At 49.2% G+C, this 24,337-nt stretch overlaps 1 protein-coding gene and 1 pseudogene across 1 annotated transcript in view; both read right to left on the bottom strand.

Annotated features, from left to right (window-relative positions):
- Positions 1–430: 430 nt before the first annotated feature.
- Positions 431–24,337, bottom strand: part of GALNT16 (polypeptide N-acetylgalactosaminyltransferase 16) — a 73,086-nt gene continuing 49,179 nt past the window's right edge. Inside the window, exons 6-15 of the mRNA XM_039875350.1 lie at positions 22,919–23,040; positions 20,612–20,699; positions 19,001–19,085; positions 18,614–18,717; positions 14,014–14,140; positions 12,993–13,085; positions 11,447–11,530; positions 6,538–6,679; positions 5,747–5,869; positions 431–2,639 (exon numbers count right to left, since the gene is read on the bottom strand). Coding sequence (XP_039731284.1) covers positions 2,502–2,639; positions 5,747–5,869; positions 6,538–6,679; positions 11,447–11,530; positions 12,993–13,085; positions 14,014–14,140; positions 18,614–18,717; positions 19,001–19,085; positions 20,612–20,699; positions 22,919–23,040 — 1,106 coding nt within the window. The 3' untranslated portion in view covers positions 431–2,501. The remainder of the gene's footprint in view (positions 2,640–5,746; positions 5,870–6,537; positions 6,680–11,446; positions 11,531–12,992; positions 13,086–14,013; positions 14,141–18,613; positions 18,718–19,000; positions 19,086–20,611; positions 20,700–22,918; positions 23,041–24,337) is intronic.
- On the bottom strand, positions 15,121–15,239 carry LOC120612815 (uncharacterized; annotated as a pseudogene).

Genomic DNA, 24,337 nt, shown 5'->3' with positions numbered 1-24,337 from the left:
GTAGCAGTCATTCTGGCAATATTTTGCTGTTTCTACCCAGGAAGATGGTCTTACCTGCATTTTTACCACTGCCTTTTGTGTTGTAGAGGGGTCAGTTCAGAGGGGCCGGGGCTGGTGCCCAGGGAAGGAGAGAGGGTTGGCGAAAGGCAAGCATTTGAAGCCCCTAGTGTCCCTTGATGGGGTCACAGAAGCCTGGACTCCGGTTCCAGCCTGCCCCAGGATCAAAGCCAGCCAGCCTGTCATCCAGGAGCCCCTGGGGTACCATGGGACATGTAGGCAGAGGAATAAGCTATCATGTACAGGAGGGAGTTAGACTTGAGGTGTTCAGTTTAACTTTTTCAGAACAGAGGCTCCAACTTCCCTCCAAGGCAGGGGAGGGTGGTGCTGGAGGGCTTGACTCTGCAGTCAGAAAGGAAGGCGCTGGTGCATGTGTACATGTAAGAAGTGGTTTTATTCCAGGTGTGTGTTTCATAAAGACAAGGTCCTCAGGGTCAGCTAGTGGTACATGCTTTGGTCAAGAAGAGGAAAAGCAAAAAAACAGAATAGAGTTGAGTCCCACAAATGATGGCTGACAAGTGCTGAGCCTGGTCTGACCGTAGGGAAGGCGGGAGCCTCTTTAAGGCTCTCTGAACAGCAGTCCTCTTACATTCAACCTGAGAAGCCCTTGCTCCCCATCCCCAAAGGTCCATACTGCCCACCAGCGTGGACATGCACAACGGGATTGCTGTGGATGAAACATCACAACGGAGGACAGAGAAAGTGTGGCCCCCAGGCTGGTGAGCCCACAGGGTACACGCTGGGGCACAGGAGCTCTGCTGAGAGGATGCCGGTGAGCCAGGAGGTCAGAGGAAACCCATGGGAATCCTCCGGGGGGATTGCTGCAGACCAGGAACCCTTAGCTCCTGACCTCAAGGGCTGCATGGAGGGAGCAGGTGACAGCAGTTTAGGCACACCGGGGAGGGAGATAGGGCATGGCAGCTCAGGTGGATGGTAGATCCAATCCAGAGCAGAGGTTCAGATCCTTTGGGGATCAGGACCTCTATAAAAAGCTGGAGAAATCCATGGACCTTCTCCCCGGGAAAATGTATATATGCACACGTGCACTATTTAGGAGGCTATTTCAGGAGATTCCGAGGACCTCTGGAATCCATGAACTCCCTAGGGATCCCAGGCTGGTTTGCTTTGGGAGGGAGACCTCCAGGGGTCCTGGTACCACCAGTCTTTCGCTCAAGATCATACTGCCTGAGCCAGTGGGGTGGGGGAAGAGAAACGTGGGGAATAACAGAAGTGGTTCCAAGACCAGGCCATGGGGTAGGGGGAAAGAGGCCCAGTGGCTGTGAGAAGGAACTGGGAGCTCTCTACACAAACAGAAGCCATCAACCAGAGACCCGTCCACTGTAGTGACTGACCCTCGAGGGCCTCCCTCCTGTAGTGGGAAGGGGTGAGGATGGGGCTTAGCCTGGATGACTTACTCTCTAATGATTCAGGGAGTGTCAAAGCTCCAGAAAGGAGGTCCCGTTCTTACCAGCCTCCCCTACTCCACCAAGACAAAGGCTTTTGAGAAGACAAAAGCTACGAACAAGGACAGGGCTGCTCAGTGGCACATGGTGGCTGCCTGTCCTTATGGGGTACTCACGGTGGGCTCAGGCAGGAGGTACAGGGCACCAGCAGGTCAGTAAGGCCCAAGGGAGAGGTCTTGGCCTGACACATGGCCAAACAGAAGTGGGGTCTGTTTAATAAACTGTGCCCCAAGGCTGCCCCGGAAGGTCACCCTGCAGCCTCTTGCTAAGAACTTGGGGACCAGAACACAAGACCGGAGGCACAGTGCCCTGGGGTTAGTGCCACAGGGGGATTAGGTCCCAGCGAAGAGACCCACTCTTTGGGTCTTTGCTGCTCTTCTGTCCATGTCCTTCTGCAAATCAGCCATCCTTTGTCCCAAATCCCATTCCTCCCACACCCAACTCAGCACCTGCCTGGGACAGGCCACTGAGCTTCTCACCTCCTGGGTCCCCACCTGCCCTGCAGGCTGCCCCTCTCCCCCCGGCCTCAGCAACCCCGTCCACGCGGCCCACGTTCTCTTTTCATGCCTGATCTCATGGGCAGGCCCCGTGACACAGAGGGGCCCCTGTGTGGGCTTCTGTCCTTGCTCTCCCCAGCCAACAAGCGGAGGGTACCCAAACCACTGCCTGAGCCCCCAGAAAGGCGAAGGGAGGGGACAAAGGGTGTGGGCATCTGCCCAGTGTGTGCGCAGCAGCGGCCCAGCATCCTGACTTTCTCCTCTCCCGGGGTGAGGCCAGGACGGCAGCCAGGGCATCGGGCATGCCCCTCTGCGCCCTCCCTGTACAAGCTTTGGAGAATGGTGTCTCGCGGCAGGGGTGTTTGCTGATGATTCCGGCAGAAATGTAAGGAGATGGAAACAGCCCGCTTTACACTCCCCCACCCTAACCCCCTTCCAATCCCAAAGTCTCATGCAAAAGGTACAGGAGGCCCCTGGGCTACCGTCATGTGTGCGGCAACAGCTGCCATTGCTGGGCCGGGGCATCGGCCTGGCACTTGCTGGTCACCAGCTGGGCGGGCTTGGCCTCCAGGCAAAGGCCGCTGACTGAATGCTGAATGAAAGAGGCTTTTCTCCTCCATCTCTGAGGGGAGAGGCAGGGAAGGAGGGCAATGAGAAAACAGTGATTAAAAATAATAATAACGTTTGAACCTTCATTGCACATGTATGTAAATGGCCCTGCATATACCTAGGGGCCCTGTATATACCTAAGACATATCCTTGTTTCGACAGTCTGTCCCTTACACAAGAGGCTTCCCAACCCCACACAAGCTTGAAGCCCGGGCCTCCTGATGCACTCTTGTTCTGCAGTTTGGCATGAAGTTACTCTCTAGATCAGAGGCCCATGGGTTGACTCTAACCCAGAGATGTATTTTGTTTGGCCTGCACAGTGTTTATTTAAAATTTGGCTTAATTGCCACATAAAAATCTGTACTTGCAGCTTCCTTTCAGACATGGCACGATTTCTTTTGTGATTTCAGCTGGTTGGGGCTGATAAGCTGCTCTCCGTTGTAAATGGGCTGTTATCACAGTCACCTGAGTCCCGCCTGACCTTCCCCACCTGCTCCCTGTAGACACCTGAGTTTGAGTTCTGGACTAGGTGAATCTTTTATTCCTTCAAACAAGATTTCTTCTTCCTGCAGCTCTAAACTTCTGCCCTGGCCTAGAACTGTGCAGCTAGTTCGTTACCTACACTCTTTAGTGGGAACTAGCTGTCATCTCTGCAGAGAGGAAGAACGAGGCCAGCCAGACGGTGGGGACACTTGAGTCCCTTATCAGAGTTATGAAGGGGCTCCCGGTTCAGTGCCTTCACCTCCTGGTGCCTCTCCTTCCCCAGGCTTGACGAGGGTAAGAAGAGTTGTTCACGTAGAACAGTTTGGATGGAGGATGGAGGATGGTTCGGAACACTTAAAACATATGAGAGCCTAGAACCCAGGATTCAAGGCTCAGGGAAGAATAAATAGCTAGATAGGTCTATTTTAGGTTTCTTTCCTATTTCCTACCCATGCATCCATCTCCCCTCTTCTTATATTCATCTTGTCCTCCTTAAGAAGTAGGAAATGCTCATGACCACGTAGATGGAGCCCAGAGGGCTCCGACGGGGAGGAGCAGCTAAGAGAAGGGAGCTGAGCTGCAGGCAGAAGGGAGGTAAGCAGAGAAGGGAACCAACCTGAGATGTGCACACAACGTGGAAGGTGGGGGCTGTGAAGCCTGGATTCCCCTTGGGCATGCAGGGCTGTGAGGTGAGAGGCTGAGATCCAGCCTCTCTGGGCCATGTGGACCAAGCAGAGAGGGGTTCCTGGCCTGAAGGTCAGGGATAGTGGGTGAGACAGGGCCTTTGGGCCCCCTGTTCTTCTAGTCTCTGACCCTACTGGGAGGGGCTGGCCCCACTCTTCTGAGCTAAGCACTGCTGGACTCCGTCCTTCTTTCATCCCTGCGGCCAACATGAGATGCACATTCCCTGGCACAAGTGGACACCCAATACAGTTTTATGAAGAACAAATGCATGCATGAATGAATGAAGGACCCAATCATTAGGAGATGCTTCCGGAATCACAGGATCCTCACTTCCAGTGCCATCAGGCACAGTCTCAGGGCCTCCTGACTCACCCAGCCACTCAGTTCTGGGCCTGGCCAGAGAACTACTGTCCCCTCACAGTACTGTCCCATCTCCACAGTCTTGGCTTTTGCAGACTCCTTGCAAGGCAGGCAGGGGAGGGAGGCCCTAATTTTATAAGTGAGGAGACTGAGGCTCAGAGAGGTGAATGGAGTGATGAAGCTGGGACCTGCTGACTCTATCACACCTGCAGGAGAGAGCTGCTCATCCTGTCCTCGGGGACGCAGCTGCCCAGGGCGCTGCGGGGGGCCTGGCAGGACTTGTAGGAGCAGAATGAGTGGGGACACGGGAGCCCTATGAGCCCCTCAGGCTGGATGGAAATGAAGGGGAAAACGGATGCTTCGGCCCCGGAGAAGTTTTGAATGGTGGCTGCCGTGGGAGCTACCAGCTCCGGCCTCAACACGGAGGAGGAGGAGTGGGCTCAAGACTTGACCTTCAGAGAGGTCCATGCTCTGGGACCTGGAAGACTCCCTCACTGTAGGCAAGGACAGAGGGCAGGCAGCCTGGGGGAGGGCAGGACCAGCTGCCCCCTCAAAAGCAGAAAGTACTTCAGAGGTGTCCGGCGGGTCCAACAAGCAGGCCACGGCACACAAATCTCAGCTGTGTGAACAGAGTGGTAGAAGAAGCCTGCAGGCTGAATCAGAGCCAGGCGGCCCACTTGCCCCTTGCGCTGCCCTGCAGGCTGGCCAAGTCAGGCACAGGAAGGGCTACTGAGAAGGGGCGGGCAGAGGAAGAACGGCAGCAGACCTCTGGCCTTTGTATCCCAACCCCTGAGCAGAGGGGCAGCTATTGCAGTCAGGAAGGGAGTGGCACAGGAGGGAGGCGGCTGACTCTGTCACTGGCTGCTATGCACCCTAAGCGAGAGACTTCATCTCTCTGAGCATCAGTTTCTTCCTTGACAAGTGGGCCTGACCTGTCTCCCAGAATTAATGGAGTCAGGGTGGATGACAGTATTTGATAAATGGAAAAGGCAGTGCTCGTGTGAGGCTGGCATGACTTGGAAATCCCTGTGTCTGGATCTCAATTCTCCAGTCAGCCAGCAGTCAAGAAATATTTACTGAGCATCTACTATGTGCTGGGTTTCGACTGTGGGCTTAGGCGTCACACTGACCTACGTTTGAATCCCAGCTCCACCCCTTCCCAGCTATGTGACCTGACATACATTTCTTAAATGCAGCAAGCCTCGGTATCCTCAGGGATAGTATGAAGGCCCACACCATTGGGTTGCTGGCAGGATTAGCTGAGATGATCTATGTAAATCTCCTAACACAGGCTCAGCTCTCGGTAAAAGCTAGCACATTTTGCTGTGGTGGTTGTCAGGGGCGAGGTGTCAACAAATACTCCCTGCCCTCATGCAGCTCACAGGCTAGCAGAATGGACATTTAACAAATATCTACCTGAAGAAGTACTTTCTTGTAAGTAACAGACTTGACTTAGATATTGACTGAGGCCCTCGCAGGTCCTCACTCTGGAGGATTTGAATCTATATGTCTCAACCTAGGGCTCCCTTGCCAAGAGCTGCCGCCCCTGGGGCTGCTGGCCATCTTGGCCCAGGGGCCCTCAAGGAGGCTTACCTGCCTGCCTTCTCTTGGATTGCACGCCTGCAGTATGACAGGGGACCCGGGGGAGATGGAGGTGGAGGTGGCAGTCAGGCACTTCTCCTGCTGCTGGATGAGATGGTCGCTGAACGTCCATGCCTGCAAGACAGGGACCAGAAAGGCCAAGTCGAAAAGTACAGCGATGGATGGATAGATGACAAAGCAGATATACTGTGTATTTTGGTAGAATTTTATACAAATAATAGGGGTGGGTGTACGAGCATTCACTGCACAATTCTTTCAACTTTTCTGGATGTTTAAAATTTTTCATACTAAAATATTGGGGTGGGGGAGCTTAGCTGCAGCTGGCCAGAGAGCAAAGGAGGATGTGCTAAGGAATGCCAGGGATGGGGAAGAAAGACAGGACATGAGGCCAGGGCAGCCAAGGTGCCTGTCCTTGCTGGGGGTCTCTACGACCTGATGTGGGTGCACTGACTCATATTTTGCACGTGTGTGCTCACACAGGGGTCTGGATGCTCTACTGCCCGTCATACAAGCTGACCACAGCTGCATCCCCGGAGAGAACTGGGTGCTGTTTGGGCAGCATTTCTCCCTCTGCAAAGAGAAGGTGGGCGGTACACAGACGGCAACTGTGTGACAGGCTGGAAAGGGGATGGGAATGCAGCAAAGGCAGACCCAAGGAGCAGAGTGGGAGGGGACGGCTGGCAGGGTGCCTGGCAAAATGGGTTTGTGGAGGGTGTAGACAGAAAGGATGAGAATGAGCAGAAGAAAGCCCCTCACACCACTCTGCGTCCTAAGCAGCTTACCTGGGAAGCGAGGGGGTTCTTGGCAGACCCTCTGCAGATCCCCACTCCGAGCAGGAAGTTCCCAGCGGTGTCCTGGCCCTGAGACTCTAAACAATTAACCCCTTGCTTAATGATGCCAGGGAGTACTTCCTTGACCGGGACCCTGAGAGAAAAGGCAGCAGTCAGGCTTGTCCTCTGCTCACCCACACCTACCCAGAGGGCAGCCGCAGTCAGCTCCAGGGGCACCAAGGTCTCTGTGGGAAGGGGCCCTGGGGGCAGGCCTAGCTAGTTGGGGGAGGCAAGGGAGCAGGGATTCCCCTGGGAAGACGTGCCGGAAGATGTGCCTTGTCCTCACAGGGACTGCCCTGGAGGCCAGGCCTGAGAGGACCCTGGCGGTGAGAGAGCTCAGGCCAGAAACCCAGAGCTCCCCAGTCCACAAAGAGGAAAGCCCGGGGAGAGCCTGGGGCCCGAATGTGAGCTCAATAAGCAAGCTCAAAATGACAGGGAAGGGGTCCTTTGAAGAGGAAAATTTAAAGTACACAAATATGAAAATGTGTTCAATTTCACTGATGATTAAATATATATTAGAGAGCTAACACTCTTCATTTACCATATATGTATATATAAAATAATTTATATGAGTATGTGCGCGCGCGCGTGTGTGTGTGTGTGTGTGTGTATCAATAGCCAGTGTTGGCACTAGCTGTGAGATTGGATCTTTCCCTACCCTACTGGTGAGATCATAAACTGGCCTTACTTTTCTGGAAAGCAATGTGTCATTATGTATCAAAAGCCTTAAAAATGTGCACACCTTTGACCTAATCATCCCACTTCCGGAAACTTAATATCTTATGGCAATAATTATAGATATGTGCAGAGACTTAGTTTAAAAAATATTCATCTCAGAGTGATGGCTTATACTGAAAACATTGGAAATTCCTATGAAAACATTGGAAAATTCTACAATAGGGGATGGGCTAAGTAAATTCCGATTGTCTGTAGGATGGAAAACACTTTAGCCGTTAAAAATGACTCTCTGGAAGAATACCAGGTAATGTGAGGAAGTGTTTACGATATACTGTTAGGTAAAACAGGCATGTTTCAAAACACTGTATAATTAAAACATTTCATAAGCACAGGAAAATATGCTTAAACACACACACACACACACACATCACACACACCACGACATAAGACACTGTCTTACACTGTGGGTAACAAACCTAACTAAGGAGGCTGCCAGCTCCAGCCGATGCAGGCTTGTATAACCGGGTTTAGAAAGTTGTGCGCACTCTGATTATGGACCCACAGTGGGGTGATATGGAACCAAGAGGGCTTAGAGTCTGACTTATCTGCCTCCTGTTACCTGTTGGGAAGAGAACTTGGGTGGGGGGTGGGGGGTGCATGAGAACATTTCTGGCGTTCTATGATGCGGACAACCTACAGGATCTCTGTCAAACCAGATCTTCCTTCCCTAGGGCTGGATGGAAGCCCCCAGGGCTCCCAAACCCACCCATTCTCACAGAGCCTCTGGGAGACACCTTCCCTTCCTCTCCCCCACACCTGGCAGTCTGTTCCCCTCCAGTTCCCTGCTGAGAGATCATGTGGTTCGAGAGCAGAAGCTGCAAACTGTCAGCCCCCAAGCTGAGTCTGGCTCAGGACACGTTTTATCTGACCTGCTTGGTGTGGTTGTTGGCACTTTTAGTTAGTTGGTAATATTTAAAAATTTCGAGGTTACACAAAAAAATCTGAATTCAGCTTCTCTTGAAAAAATAGAAAGATCAGGCCATATGGAATTTGCACTCCTGCCTGACACTACCATTGTGAGGAGCAGCTGTCCCTCTGGGTGGAGCTTTTGAATACACTTTGCCACAGTCCCCTCAGCTCCCTATTGCTCCTCTCCACCCACTTGACTCATTTACCTGACTGATACAGGATCCGAGTTTGCAATCCTTGCTGGGTTCAAGGGTGTTGGGAGGCAATAGCTCCATCCACCCGCTCTGCGTCTTCCAGCGGCAAAAGGTTATATTCCCACCTCTACTCCCCCATCTCTGCAGAGACAAGATGCCCACTCAGGCCTCTTTGAGAACTGGGCTCCAGGGTATGCAGTCCAAGGGCTGTTCCAGACCCTTCTATTTTCTCCTCTCCCTACCCGTCGTTGCTTAGGGAGCTGTGCAAAGTGATCAGTTTTCAGAGGTGAGGTGGGCACTGTCCAAGTGTGGAATTGAAGGCTTGCCCACTGATGCCGATGGAGGAAAGCCGGGGCTTAAGCAGCAACCTCCAGACCAGATGCAGCTGCTGAGGCATCTGGGTGGTAGCAGCCCTGAGCAGCTGGGTTGGCTGCCGTCAGCACTCTTCTTCAGCTCCCTGCCAGGGCATGGCTAAGCTGTCGCATTTGTCAATAGTCCTTTTAAGTCTACATCTGCTTCCCTCTCTATTGACTCTTCTAAGCTAGGCTGTCATTACCTCTTATGATGCCTCTGTAGAAATAGCAATAGATGCCCCTTACTCAAGACACTTTATTTCCATCTGTTAGAAAATTGTCATAATATGCTGCTTCTGTTAGAAGAAGACTTTTATTGTCATTTATCAGGAATTATTGTGATAAACGTATAATATTGATGGTGTGACGAGCACCCTCACAAATGTGGTATGCTTGTGCAGTGCACGGTCTGCACAACTGTTCCTGATCATCTTAATAAAAGTAATACATTAGCAGGTGTCGAGGCCAGCAGAACTCTGGTCTGGATAAGAGGCATGGCTGTGGCGGGATTGCAGGCAGGCTAGGAAAGCAAAGGGCTCTTCCTTCAGCCTCCTTGGTCTCTCCATTGACCATCTACAAGTGTGGGCCAACTATTAGGGCACTCTGTTTGGAAGAAAGTGGGTTTCATTTGGGCCTAAAGATCTTTTTAACCAACAACCTGATCCACTCCTAGCCACTTGCTCTGAGTACTGAGGCAGAACATGAACGAGGGGACTGGGGATGGGTAATCTGGATATGAATGAGGTGTGTGGTTTCTAACTTAACAACAAAAAAGCATTTTTTTAAATTTTGGTTTTGTTTTTTAACTTTCACACAGTGAAAGAACAGAAGATGACTTATGCTCCTCATTTAACACAGCTGGTTTCATCCACTCCCGCCTTGGGATTGACTGATCCAGGTTCCTGATGGTTATAAAACGCTTCTCTTTCTTGGTCCTCAGGGGATGTGGGACACTGATGTGGGACTGGAGTGTAGAGAGGAAGGGCACATTCTCGGTCCCCCCCACACACACTACCACCACCAATATCTCCTCTGGGCTTCCCACCTCCTGCCCAAGGCCTGAAGTCTATGGCTCCAACCAAATGTTGTATGAACTCTAACAGAATGTAAAGGAATGACTTTCCCTCAGAAATGACATGCCTGAATGAAATCATCCCCCTGAAAGTAGTCACTTGAGGAAGTTGTTCATTTATTACACTTTTTATAAATTAGTGTTCTTTCCTTCACAGCTATCACCCAGGGAGCTTGGGGTTATCCAGGCTGCCGACTTGCTTCCGAGGATGCTGCTGTTGCTCCAACCGTTTTGGAATTCCTTAGAAACTGCTCCCAGCGTCAGTCTATTCTTGTCACTGGTTTCAATTCAGTCTCGTCACACTGTTTTTGGAATCCAGGGTTATATTATCTGGGTTAATCATCTAGTTTATTCACTGGTCTGGGTTACAATGTAACTATGGCTGTTTTCCAAAACTCAAATCTGCCCTGGAAAAACAAAGACTTGCCTCCTTCAAGGATATGCAGGCTCTGAGGAGTAGGATGTTCTGGAAAGCCGCAGCAGCATCCTTGTGAGAAAGCTGGCAGCAGTGAGATAACCTGTTCCCCAAGGTGACAGCTATAGAAGGGATAATTTCAAAGGTATTACTGAGGCTTATCGCCTATGTCATTTATTCAGTCGAAAGTGTTTATCGAGTGCCCATTTCGGGACAGGCACTGTTGTAGAGGCCGGAGATAAAGCAGAGTACAAGACAGTTAAACACCTCTACCCTCATGGAGTTCACTGTCAAGTACAGGAAGATGACCACAAAATTAACCGGCTAGGTGTGTGCTAAATGATGACAAGGGCACAGAGGAAAACAAAGCAGGAGTGCTGGGGATGGGGTGGTGTGCAAATTTAGAGTGCGTAGGGGAGGTTTCCCTGAGTAGGGGACATCTGAGCAAGACCTGAGGAGGTGAGGAAATGAGCCATGTGGATGCAGCCAAGACACTGAAAAGGATTTTGAGATCAGAAAAAAGAATTCTCTGAGCCCCACCGTTATATGGCCATTATAGCTGGTCACCCACAGTCCTGGTTAGCACACACACATCCCTCTGCAGTGCAGCTCTAGTGCACATGTCATTTGCAGGTTGCTTCCTTATTCGCTAGAGCAAATATTTCCCCACACTTTTTCACAGTCTTTATGATTATAATATTAATAGGTGCATAATATTTGTTTAGATCAGTGTATAGTGATTCTCAAAACCCAGCCCCTATTCTTGGTTGTTTCTCAATTTCTTCCCAGCAACAGAGAAGCCTACAGTGAACATCTACTTGTCAACAGTTTTTTTTTTGTTGTTTTAGTTGCTTCATTTCCTTAGGATAAACAAACTCCCAGAAGGGAGAGAACTGAGTCAAAGGGGATGGCGATTTCTGTGGCCTTTGCTACATAATGCAGTGTTGTTTTCCTAAGGAGACAATGTCCATTTCTAGCTTGAAGACCCAGTCTGTTAAAAATTTGGTTTCTATCACACGTCATTTTTAATTCTTGGTAATGTCTCCTGGGTTCCCTCGGAGCCTTCACCTGAAGATAAACACTGACAACTAGAAAAAACCAGACTGCCTGGGATGGGGATATCTCGGGATGGGGGGGTCCCCCAACCAGGCCAGACATACAAGCCGAGGGCTGCACTCACGTGAGCTCTGGGTAGACATTATCCAGGTACCAGCGGAAGGACTTGCAGTTCATCTTCTTCCTCTGCTCAATCCTCGTGGCCACACTGAAAGAGGAGGCCAAGCTCAGGCTTTGGCCAGCAGGAGAGGGAAAGAAGCCCCAGGGAGGCCGATAGAGGCCCCTCCCCAGGCCACAGGAGGCCGGCCCCTTCTTTCTCCCTAGCCCAGGAGGGCCAGCACCAAGAGGCTGGGTTTGAGCCTGCCCTCCAGCTTTGGCCACCTGCCTGCATTCTTTCTCTGACCCGCAAGTTCACCTCAGGTCTCCAGGCCATTCCTCATTTCTCTCCTCAAACTCCTGCTCACTTTTCAGGATCAGCCCAGCCCGCAGAGGGCCATGCTTTACTCTCCTTCTCACTCCTTGGGACTTCAGGTAGCATTCCACTGCCTGGTTTGCATTTCCACAGAGAGCAGAGCCTGAACGAACTCAAAGTTTTCCTTTCCTGCATTGCAGTTTAGCGGAAAAGGTCTAACAAGAAGAACAGGCTTTGGAGGTCTTTCAGGAATTCCAGCAAATCAGAACCATCTGATGTGTCGGTGGACACAGCAGTTTGATCTCCTCGCCTTCTTCGGCTACTCTGACCATAGTGGACACAGACACATGCGTGCCCCTCACCGCCTCTCTGAGCCTCAGTTTCTTCTCCAGTAAACTGAAGCCAAGACCACCAACCTCGGAAGATTTTGGTGAGAATCAAATAAATTAAGGAACGTAAGTGCCTGGCACAGGGTAGATCCTCAGTAAACGTTAATTCCTCGCTAAAAGAAATAGTCACTGACCTAACATTTTTTTAATGGATAGACATAAGTAAATAGAGGGGAGAAGATTCACTGATGATCGCTATGATGTTTTCAAACGTTTCTGACCACAATCTTAAGAAATAAATACAACTTACATTGTGATGGAGTTTACCCATGTTAAGACACATGTACACACTTAACTGAAATTAGAGTTTCACAAAGCAATACTACCCCGCCCTGCAATCAACTGTTACTTTCTATTCTGTTCTGTACTAATCTACAGTGTTCTAATTCTCTATCATTTTTTGAAATGGTGGTCACAATCCACTAAATTGATTTCACAACCAATGTGCATTTCAAAAATGCTTAACCAGACTGTAGTCATAACGGTCCAAGACTGGAAAATAAGCTAACATATCACAGTCAGATTTTGAACAACAGAGGGTGGAAGCAAAACCCCAAGTGTTTTCTGCAGACAGCTCATCCATAACTACTCCCACAGATGTCCCTTTTCCTGCAGGCAGCTTGTGAACGGAAACTGTCAGAATCTAGCCTTCCCTGGTTATTTCTCTCCACGGTGCTGCCTACCCCTCGAGGGCCAGGGTCCTGTCTCCCTCCGCATTGCATAACCGAGCAGCTCAAGAGCCTAGTGGAGGGGGTTCCGTTACTAAGGAGACCGTGAATGTTTCCCTGGCACACACACCATTCTGTATTCTGCTAAGGTTGTTCTAACGTGGGTGAATGGAGGCAACCAGGGCTGGTGGAGGGGCCCACCTGCCAAAAGCCTTCCCAATGGCCGAGGGCCGAGCCTCGTAGTAATATTGCTTGTATTCGTCCATCCACACCTCCGCAGTGCGCTTAGTGTTCCTAAAAGGAGAGGAAGGAGCAAAAGAAGGTCACCAGGGGGGCGAAAGAAGTAAGGTTAGGATCAAGATTAGCTTTGTTCATGGATGAGAACCTAGGGTGATGAAAATCTCAGGAGTGTAGGCAAAACAAGACTGACTGGGGTGGTATAAATGAGTACAATCTTTTTGGAGATTAGTCTGTCAACATCCATCTCCTTTGTAGGTATGTACACTCTTTGACCCTCCACTGCCAGGAATCTATTCTACTGATAGACCTGTATGTGGGCAATAAGGACATGTACAAGAATGTTTAATAAAACGCTGGTAACAACTTAAATGCCCATCAGTAGAAGATAATGAGCTACTTCCATGTGATGGTGTACTAGGCGACCTTGAAAAAGAATGCCATGGTTAATATGTACCGACACAGAAGGATGTCTATAATTTAGTGTTGAGTGGCAGAGAAAGCATGCTGCAGAAAAAAACGTATAGCATGACCCCATTTATGTAAAAGCACAAATATGAACCCACGATGTGTGTATCTCTCTGTATATGTAAACTGTGTATCTGAAATGTATTAAAAGGCCTGTGGCTGGGGAAATGGATAGGCAGATGCTGACCAAGTCCAAGTCAGAACATGACATGCATGACCAGTACTTGGGGCCCAATGAGTGGAGGGCAGCACCTAGTCAGTCATTTGGCTAGTTTTCCAAGACCCTCAAGGACAAGGACAGCTAAGGCAAGGCAGTTCTATAGGCGACACCCCCAACTTCTTCCTTCCACCCCTGAAAGTACCTGGAATCCAGAATGGAAACCTGGGAGGAAGCAAATGGGGAAACCGAAGCCCAGAGAGGTGGGTGGCTGCTCAGTCACACAAGTAACTGACAGGACTGGCTCTAGACCCCTGGTGTGCTGACTCCTAGCCTGGTGCTCTTGGTGCTGTGACCTACCTGATGTAGGTGAGGGCGTTGCCCTCGGGGAAGTTGTAGGGGTGACGTTTCCGGAAGACGTGGCCCACCCGGCTGCAGGGCACAATCTCCAAGCTCCCTCCGCACATCCACACCCTGAAGGAGAGCTCTGCAGGACATGACAGCGTCAGTGGGACCCCTCGGCAAGTCTCACTGAATGAAGATGGGAAGGGGCTGGCTTCCCTTTCTTTGGTGTCTCACTAGAGGCACATGCTGGGGTCGGAGCTCCTGGGCCTGTTTACATGGGTGCACCCACTGCTTGCATGTGCTCCTGACTGCTTACCCCATGCCTGTGCATACACACATACACCACACACACCTTCCACACACAGACATCCCCTATGCATGCACTCCACACACATACCACCCACATTTCCCAAATCTGAGCATCTGAGCCCTGGGAGAGCAATGGGGAAAGCTCTGAAGGAACACCAAGACCATGAGTAGAGGGAAAAGTGAATCAAATGACAGCATCATTTCCAGCCTCTGTCCAGAAAGTCCTGTCCAGACATGAGCTAAGGAAGAACATATCTGCTCATTGGCCAGTTCTGGGCATCTATGAGGTTGGAAAATCAGCCACTAACCAAGCCATGAGCTGCTCCACCTGGCATCTTCCTGGCTGGTCCCCGACCTCCCTCTTGGCCACGGGTCTCTATTGACAGGCTGCAGCTAGCCCTCTTAGAACATACTTCCTTTTGATGGTGGTGGTAGAGAGGAATAAGCTTTTGTGATTCTCAGTTACATTGAGAGATAAAAGAAGTGGCCATTCTGCTTCCCAGAAAGGGACATCACAAGTTATCCACTCTGTTCTCCACTCAGCAGTCATCACTTCTGGCAAGACGCACCGTGGCAACTGGCTGAACCTCACATAATCTCTTCTGGTTTCCTACTTTTTCATATTAGCCTTACAGTCGGACATGCTGTGACATTAAAACACCTCCTTCCTGTCCCAGAAAATCCATAACCCCTTTTTTTCCTTTTGCTTTTTATTTTTATTATTTTATTTTTTTAGGCAAAGCGACCCTTGGTTGACCTCACATATTGCAAGGACCTTGTCAGCTTACAATCCCTTATTTTTTTATTTTTTTATGCCTACAGCACCTGGTCTTCCTAGGTGGTCTCCCATCCAAGTACTAAAGAGGCCCGACCCTGCTTAGCTTCCAAGATCAGACGGGATCGGGCTTGTTCAGGGTGACAGGACTGTAGGCTTCTTTTGCTTTTTAATTTTAAAAAAGGCAAGACCATTCAGTCATGAGTTCCCTTGCCCCTTTGGTCCCTCTTGCCACTCTCTAGTTGGCCATTAGGATACTCATGGTTTCTGGCCAGGCCCGGGGGCTCTTACCTGGTGCAGCTGGTTAGGGCCTCCCAATGACCAACAAAATGGGGAGTGAAGACAGCAGGACTAATGCCTACCTCTGGCCAGCCTGTATGTACCAGGTAATTTCGAGATGTGGTCCAGGCGTCAAGACTGAACATTCGGCACATCTGGACCCACGTGCAGGAGTGGCTATGTTACTGGGCTTCCCTAGGTCTGTCTGCAAAGCACCAGATCTCCATCCCTTCTCCCCGTCAGAGCTCTGCAGCTGGCTCAGTGATGGAGATTTAGAACTGGGGACAGATCTGGGGACAGAAGATCTGCACTCTGGTTCCATTTCTGTGAGAATAACTTTGTTATGCTAGTTGTCACTTCATCCCGCTCAGCCCATGTTGTCCATACTATTATTATTGTCATTATTATCAGTAATGGCAACAGAATGGCAGTAGCCATCATCCACTTACTGAGCACTTTCTATGGGTTATGCTCTTTACAGCTGATATCTAATTCTCAGAGCAACCATGTGAAATCAGTATTAGCCCCATATTTTTTTAATAAGGACTGTAAAACTTGAAGATGTTAAATAACCTCTTCAAGGTCGCCCAAATACTCAGCTGAAGAACTGCAACCTAAGGGTCAGACTTTGTCCAGCAAGCTGCACTGTCACCGTTTAAACCAGATTCCTTAGTTAATTCAGCAAAATAAGAAACAAAAATTCAAGAGACAAGAAAATGAGTAGAATACATAGTCTATCAGATGGTAATAAGTACAATGAAAAAAACTGAAGCTGATGGGGACAGAAGAGGGCAGGGGAGTTGGGGTGGAGGGCTATAATTTTAATTAGGCTGATCAGGGACGTTCTCACTGAAAGGGGAAATTTGTTCTAAGACCTGAATTAGGTGAGGAATCGAGTCATGTGGCTCTCAGGGGAAGAGCATTCCAGCAGAGGTTATCACAAGGGCAAAGACCTAGAGGGAAGAGTGTGTCTGGCAAGTTCAAGGCTCAGCAAGGAGGCCAAGTGGCCAGAGCGGAATCAGGTAGGGCAGAGCTGGTGGTATGAGCTTGTGCGGGAAGGTTAGATGACTTCAGGACTTTGGGTTTTGCTCTGAGTGGTGCGGGAGCCCTGGAAGGGTCTTGAGCAGCAGTATAGACATGATCCAACTAGGTCCTAAAAGAATCCCTAATGTGACTCCTAAGGTTTTCTCACTCGCCACCCCCACTCGAGGTGGCCTCTAAGCTCCCGAGTTTGGCTCTCTTGGGAGACAAAGGAATGCGTCTCAGTTTGGGCATCTTCCTTCCTTCAACAAAGAAACAAAATGAAAAGCCCAAACCCACCGGCTGTAGGAATCTCCCGGCTCAAAATCATGGCTAGCCTAGAAATTTCTTTGAATTTCCTCTAAGAAACAAAATCCCTCTCCAGAAGGACTCTACAGTTCACCTTTCAAGTTCCCTAACCACCGAGCCCTCGTCTCAGGTAGCGTTTGAAGTTAGCTATTTGATCATTCATTTGTCGCTCTCTCAGTCCCCAGCCAAAAAAAGAAAAAGAAAGAAAAAGAAAAGGAAAAAAGGAAAAGAAGAGAAAATAAAAAAAAAAGAATAAAGAAAAGGCCTTTGGATGCAGGAGAGACCGTTAGCTTCCCAGTCCTCTAAGTCTGTACAGAAAACTGGCTTTGCCAAAGCTCCCTTCAGGCTGAGACCAAGGACACAAAAGCGGTCAGTAAAGCTTAAAACACATGAAAGAAGGTCAGAATGGAAGGGTCACTGCACCCCAGTTCCCGAATTTATTCCTCTAGATGCCTCCCTGGAAATAGTTTCAAAGAGTAAGTTACAAAGGGGAGACAACCCCATGCCTGTTTCCACTCTGGCTGGTTTTGAGTTGAGATCAGGCCTGTTTTAAGTCCCGCTGCTCATCTGTATCCCGCTCAGGGAGAGGAGAAAGACCTGCTCCTCGCATCTCAGAAACACAGACTTTGGTCACACCTCACGACACTTAAGTGGCTCTAGTCAAGGTGCTGCAAACACCTGCGGGACGTGGAGTTTCCTGACTGAAATCTGGAGGGCAGCGTCCACCTCGGTTTTTCTACCTGTCAGATGGGTGAGATACCACCAGCCCTATTTACTTCGAAAGAAACCTTGGTTAGGATGAAAAAAGAAACAGGGAAAGGGCTCTGCAAAGGACTGGGTCCACCGCAAGAGCAGGCCTGTGTTTATAGGCCTTGAAGCTTCTGCCCCGGCTCCGGGAGACCTGCAGGATGCCTTCTCCACCCTGCTCCTTGTCTGGGAGGCTGCCTGTGTGGGCTGCACCACTGGGCTTCCTTCCTGCAGGGCCCAGGTTCAGCCAGCGGAGGCACCAGCAGGAGATCAGAGTGGGGAGAGGGAGGGCAGGTGTTTATCCCACAATACCCTCCACCAGGATGCTGTGGGCTGGCTGCAGGTGCTCCAAGTCCATAGCTCCTGTCAGGGGGCGCTCCTTCCCCATCTTCCAGACCTAGGGGTGGTGACACCTCCTAGCAGTCACCAGTCTAGCCCAGTACTACACCATTTCTTGGAGTTCCCTCCGTCTTGCCCACATCATGTAAATAGGCCCTTTAATAAACTCCCTGAAATCACCTATATCGGGTGTTCCATTTATGTCTGGCCCTTATCTTACCTGAACTTCACCAACAACCTTGGGAATTCACTGGCTCTTCCGTTTCCTTCTGGGGCTAGAGGGTTCCTGTGGCCTCAGAAGTAACGACAATAGCTGCTGGCACTGTGCCATGAATTTTAACTCATCATCTCACTTGGTACTCATAACGGCCTCTTGAGGAAACTGAGGCTTAGGGAGGTTTTTAACTTGCCCAGGGCCAAACAGCTTGTAGGTGGTAGGGATAGGATTTGTACCAGGCCATCTGGCCCCATTGCTTACATTTACCCAATACCCTCTACTGCACACACTCCCAGCCTTTCTGGTAGGGAACCAATCGTGTGTTTAAGCTGCGGACCATGTTACACTCTGCATGCTCTTCCACGTATACGTCCAGCCACGTGGCTCCCCCTAACCACCGAAATCTCTTTGTTGACTAGCTGCATGGCATTGGACAAATTACTTAACCTCTCTATGCCATAGTTTCTTTATCAGTAAAACGGAGATAATAGTACTTACCTCAGAGGGTCATCGTGAGGATTAAGTCCTTGGAACAGGACTTTATGCGTAGATAGTACTCAGTCAAGAGTTACCCACCATTATTATTATTGTTTTTGCTATTGTGTTATTTCCCAACTTACCAAAATTCTCTCCCCCCCAGATGTCCATCTGGGCATCATACTTTCCCAAGTGATTAAACCAGGACTTGTCAATCACAAAGATTCCTCCAGCTATGACAGGCGTCCTAAGCAAGGAGAGGACAGAAGCAACACATGAATGAGCTTAAGAAGCTGGAGGCCCCTCTAGATAACCGTAGGACCCCAGGCCATTTGCCCCAGCATACCCTGCTTGCAGAGTCATTGGGGTAGGATGTCTGGCTGACATCCTACTCTGTCCCTGGGGCCCAGAACAGAGTCAGCACTTAGACCGTGTACCCTCAAGAACCCTGGAGACTGAAAAGGCCCCCCAGCTGCCTCCCAGGCTCCAGGTAAGAAAGGGGTCTCCCTGGAGCTCATAGCAGCCCTGACCTTATGGGCCTGGTGGGGTCTGTCCGGGAAATCTTCTGCTCAAGAGGGATCTGCTCCCACTTGAAATGCAGGCTCCAGTCGAATCCTAAGGGACAGAGCAGGGTGAGTGGGGCTCAGGGCAGAGTTGTCCCCTCACGGTTGTCCCCTCACTCTGACATCCCTCAAAGTCTTCCTGGATCCAAGCCCAGCTCACAGACAGCTCTGGGCAATTCGTGTAGTCATTCCTTCAGGTCTCTGCCCTTGTGGAGTTCCAATCTACTAGAAAAGACAGAGACTACAAAGATACGTCAAGGAATGAATGTTGGTTGGGACTGAAAGTGCTAAAAAAATAAATAAAAATAAATAAAAGAAAAGAAGAAGAAAGAAAGAAAGAAATATGTCCATGCTATTCTAGTGAGGGCAGTCAGGAATGGCTCTCCGGTGAGGTGACATTTGAGTAGAAACCTGAATGCAGTACTGATCCATGCAGATATATGAGGAAAGGGAACTTCAGGCAGGGGGAACAGCAAATGCAAAGGCCCTGAGGTGAGAACTCTTTGGGAAGAGTTCTCAAAGGAGAAACGCCTGGCTGCCTTTGGAATCCCACTCAACTCTGAGATCTAATTAATGGTAATGTCTATTTATTGGAAGTCGGGACCCCCCCAAAAATCTGTTCTGCCCACTAGCTCCCAGCAGTATATTTTCTCGATCAGCCTGTCTAGTAGAACTTTCTGCAATGATGGACGTGTTCTACAACTGCATTGTCCACCTGTGGCTACTGAGCACTTGAGTGTGGCTAGTGTGACTAAGAAACCAAATTTTAAATTTTATTTAATTTTAATTAATTTAAATTTAAATAGCTAAATGTGGCTATTGTCTACTGCATTGGATGGTACAGCTCTAAAGTCTAGACCAAAGCTGTCTAAGAGAAAGAGAATGGAAGCCAGAAATGCAAGCCACATACATTATTAAAATTTTTCTAGTAGCCATATCAAAAAGTAATAAGAACATATGAAATTGATTTGAATAATATATTTTTCACAAAATATTATCATTCTAACATGTAATCAACATAAAATATGACTAATGAGACATTTTACATTCTTTCATACTAAATCTTCGAAACCTGGTATGTATTTTATGCTTACAGCACATTTCAATTCAGACTACTCACATTTCAAGAGTGCAGTAAGCAAACATGGCTAATAGCTACCCTATTAGACAGCACAGGTCCAGACTGTTTCCAGGGGGTCCGTGTGTGTAGGAATTCACATAAGGTTGAGGGCTTCCCCTCCCCCACCCCAAGACAGCTGTCATATCATGTCCTTCTGCCAGGACTTGGCCATGGTCCCTGGACTGGCAGCATTTTGAGAAGAATGTGTCAATGTTTGTGGAGAAGGAAAGACTAGCTTGTCTCTGCCACTGATTGTGCCAGGAGCCTGCAACTACTGGCTCTGGTCCTTTGTCTCCCCTGCCCCAGGGCTCCCCTAATGCCTTTACATTTTCTGGAGGCAAGGGGGTGCGTGAGATGCTCCGGCACAGCTGGGAAGAAGAGCACCAAGACAGGGCTGCTGCCTGCCCTCACCTGCCTCCTTTCTGGTCTAGAGCCCCTCCCTTGGGAGCAGGACCCACCTCCGCGAAGGTCAGCAGATGCGGCAAGGTAGGCAAAATTATCCAGACTGATGACATCGATGATGGGGCTCACCACGCGGGTGTGGTCCTAGGAGAGGAAATGAGAGATAGTATGAGGCCAGGGACTGTGAAAAAAGGCCCCCCTGCCTGCTCTGGGAGGAAGGTCTCTCCAAGGCATGGGACGCTCAGCATTTCCGCAGGACAGGTTAGGCTCCCGGAGCTTTATCACCACATCCAGGCTCCTGGAAGGTCCCACCTAGGTCCCATGGGCACAATGCTCTCCCAGTCTTTTTACTCTCACGTCGTGTTGAGCCCTGCTGGGACCTCACCTCCTCAGCGAAGCTTTCCTTGATTGTCTCAGGCTGAGCTGTTCTCACAATTACAGTCTAGACAATTCCTAGAATAGTGAGCCAAACGCGGCCTGAGGTAGTTCTGTTGCTGGTGCGAACTGTTGTTTTATTAATTGTTGTCCACTTTTGTACACGTTTGGGTTGAGTCTTCCCCACTAGGCCACCTGCGGCCCCACGTAACCTGGGTGTCGCTCCTCTCGTCACATCTGCTTGAAGGTCAGACTCGCTGCTTCCTTCATCACCTCCCAGACACATACCCGCCTCCAAAACATTGATGGGTGATGTCAATTTTACTAAAGTTTTTTTTTTTTTTTAGGTGTTGGGGGGTAGTAGTTGTGGTTGTGAATTTTGTCATACGCCACATGTAAAGCTTATCAGCCGTCCATCAGCCCTCTCTTCTCTCCCTCCGGAAGAGCCTTTTCTTTCTCTCCTTACCCCACACTCTGCACGGACCCTCAAAATCCTTTTATCTGCACCTTGGAATCTAGCTCTGCCGCTCATTCACACCCCGTCTCAGGACGACAAAGGTCTGGGAGGAGGAGAAAGATTAGGGGAGACCATCCATGGTTTCTCTGTGGGGGCCTCACTTTATCCTTTTTATAGACTTCTTATGCACTGAAATACAGTACACATTTTTATAACAATTTTATTAGAGACAATTGATGCACCATAAAATTTATGATTTTAAAGTGTACAGCTCAGTGGCTTTTAGTATGGTCACAAGGTTGTACAACCACTGCCACTACCTAATTCCAGAACATTCTCATCACCCAGCAAGAAACCCTGAACCCATTAGCTCTTGCTCCCTTTACCCTCTCCCTTCAGCCCCTGACAACCACTGATCTACTTTTTATTTCTATAGGTTTATTCTAGACATTTCATATACATGGAATCATACAATATGTGGTCTTTAGTGACTGGCTTCTTTCACTTAACATAATGTTTTCAAGGTTCATCCATGTCGTAACGTGTAATGGTACTTCATTGCTTTTTATCGCTGAATAATATCCTATTGGACAGATAAATCACATGTTGTTACCGATGAATCAGTTGATGGATATTTGGATCGTTTCCATGTTTTGGCTGTTCTGAATAATACTGCTCAGAAGTCTTGTGTATAAGTTTTTGTGTGGAGTATGCTTCATTTCTCTCGGGTACATACCTAGCTGTAGAATTGCTAGGTCATACGATAACTCTGTGTTCAGACTTTTGAGGAACTGCCAGACTGGTTTCCAAAGGGATGCACCACCTGACATTCCTGCCAGCAATATATGAAGGCTCCTATCTATCCTCATCTTCACCAGCACTTGCTACTGTCTGCCCTTTGATTACAGCCATCCTAGTAGTACCCAGTGAAATCTCACTGTAGTTTTCCCCCTTGCATTTCCCTAAGGACTTGGTAATGTTGAGCATCTTTCCATGTGTTGTTAGCCACTTGTGTATTTTCCTTAAAGAAATGTCCATTCAAACCCTTTGCCCATTTTTAAGTTGGGGCATTTGTCTTTTTGTAAATGAGTTGTAATCACCTCATCCTTCCCTCCATCTGTCCAAATCCTCCCCATTCTAGAGAACAGCAGGCACATGGTGGCCCCCACCTCCTTGAGAACACCATCCCCTCTTCCCTCCCTCTCGGGCTTCCCAGACTAACCCAAAGCCCCTCCCACCCCAGCACAGCACCCTGCCTGCCCCAAGGGGAAAACAGCAGTGCCCATTTGTAGTTGGAGCTTCATAGCTCACCTAGGCTTTTATCCAATTCAATTCTCACAACACCTCAGTTGGACAAGTATTATAATTATGCCAGTTTTCAGGTGAGAAAGCTCGATAATGTAAAGTCGCTCAGGAGACAGCAGATCATTTAGGCTCCTACTTTGCCCACCCAACTTCAAAGTCGGTTCCTATGCCCTCATGGCAAGCACGTTCTGAGGGACAGAGCTCCCCCGGGGACATACAGACCCACCTCCTTAACCCGCTGCAGCATGGGCTGCAGCCACTCGGTGTTCACTTCGCAGTGGCTGTCCAGGAAGGTCAGGATGGCAGCTGAGGCCACATCAGCCCCGCGAACCCGGGACCGGATCAGCCCTGCAATGGGAGTGGACGGGGGTTGGTGCTGAGCCAATTTGCTTCCCAGCCGTTCCCCCAAAGTCTCAGGGCCCTCTGCCCCTTCGGGGACTGAGGTTTCCTCTGAGTTACTGTGACTGAACTTTACTTTGTATTTGTTTATTTCCTATCTCTCTCTCTTTTTTTCTCTCTCATCCATCCATCAACTGTTATTACTCCAAGGTCATTCTCTGATGCCCTCCGTGTGCCAGACACTGTTCTGGGCTCTGCAGACACACTGGTGAACAGTCAGAGTTTAGTTAATGGAAATTGCAATAAAGTGTGGTTTGGTACCAAAGGAGAACCAGAAACCACAACTCTTTCCCCATTCTCTGGGAACCGCAGGGTGATTTCCTCCAGCTGCACCATCACGTGAGACACAGAATCTTCTGGACTAGGATAGGCTGGAGTTAGTATGCCAGCTCCTACACTCACCTTAAGCACATTATTTAACCTCTCTGAGACTCAGTTTTCTTACCTAGGAGATTCAGAGAGAGAACAACCTTGCCTGTTGTGGGGAGTGCCTGGTGCCCAGGAGACCTACATGCGCTAGATTCTGCTCTGCTTCCAGTCCTGTACCCCACAGTCTCACTGATGGCTCACTGACCACCAAAGAATGGCCTTGGTTTTGCCAGCTCTATGGTCTGGGCTGGGGAATGACCTGGTCAGGAAAAAGGAGGTCCAGCTGGTCTTGCCTCTTACAGAGCAGCCACTACTGTCCTGTGAGTTGTGGGGATGGAAGGGCCTCACTCTAAGAGCTCAGAATAAAAGCGGCTTCTTGGAGAGATTTTCCTGGCCACACCTCTGCCCAGCATTCTGCCTCTATCCATTTGATTATCCATCCATCTATGCAAAAGTCCATCTGTCCCATCTTTTCGCTCAATAGGTAGCTATAAAGCACCTAATTTAAATCTTCTTACTTTAATTGCATACATTTACATCCACATTAGGGAGTAGTATATTCAAAGAACTATAGGCACCTATAACCCGGTAGAGTAAGTCTTCACTTAACATCGTAGATAGTTTCTGTAACTTTAAGTGAACCGACATATAACAAAAATAACAAAACAAGTTTTACCACAGGCTAACTGATAAAAGCAAGAGTTAAGTTCCTACAGTATCTCATCAATGTTACAACGAAACTATGTTATTAGAGAACCTGTCCTACTTGGGAGATTTCTCTCTGGCCTCTTCCATTCCAGTATGAAAGTCTCCTTGGTCTGACTGGTCTTTATTAAATATGCCTGTCACATTCCCCGCTCTTTCTCTCTCTCTCTCT

Source organism: Pteropus medius, unplaced genomic scaffold (genome assembly GCF_902729225.1).
Source record: "Pteropus medius unplaced genomic scaffold, Ma_sr-lr_union100, whole genome shotgun sequence".
NCBI classification, from domain to species: domain Eukaryota; kingdom Metazoa; phylum Chordata; class Mammalia; order Chiroptera; family Pteropodidae; genus Pteropus; species Pteropus medius.
This window is presented reverse-complemented; position numbering and strand designations above follow the sequence as displayed.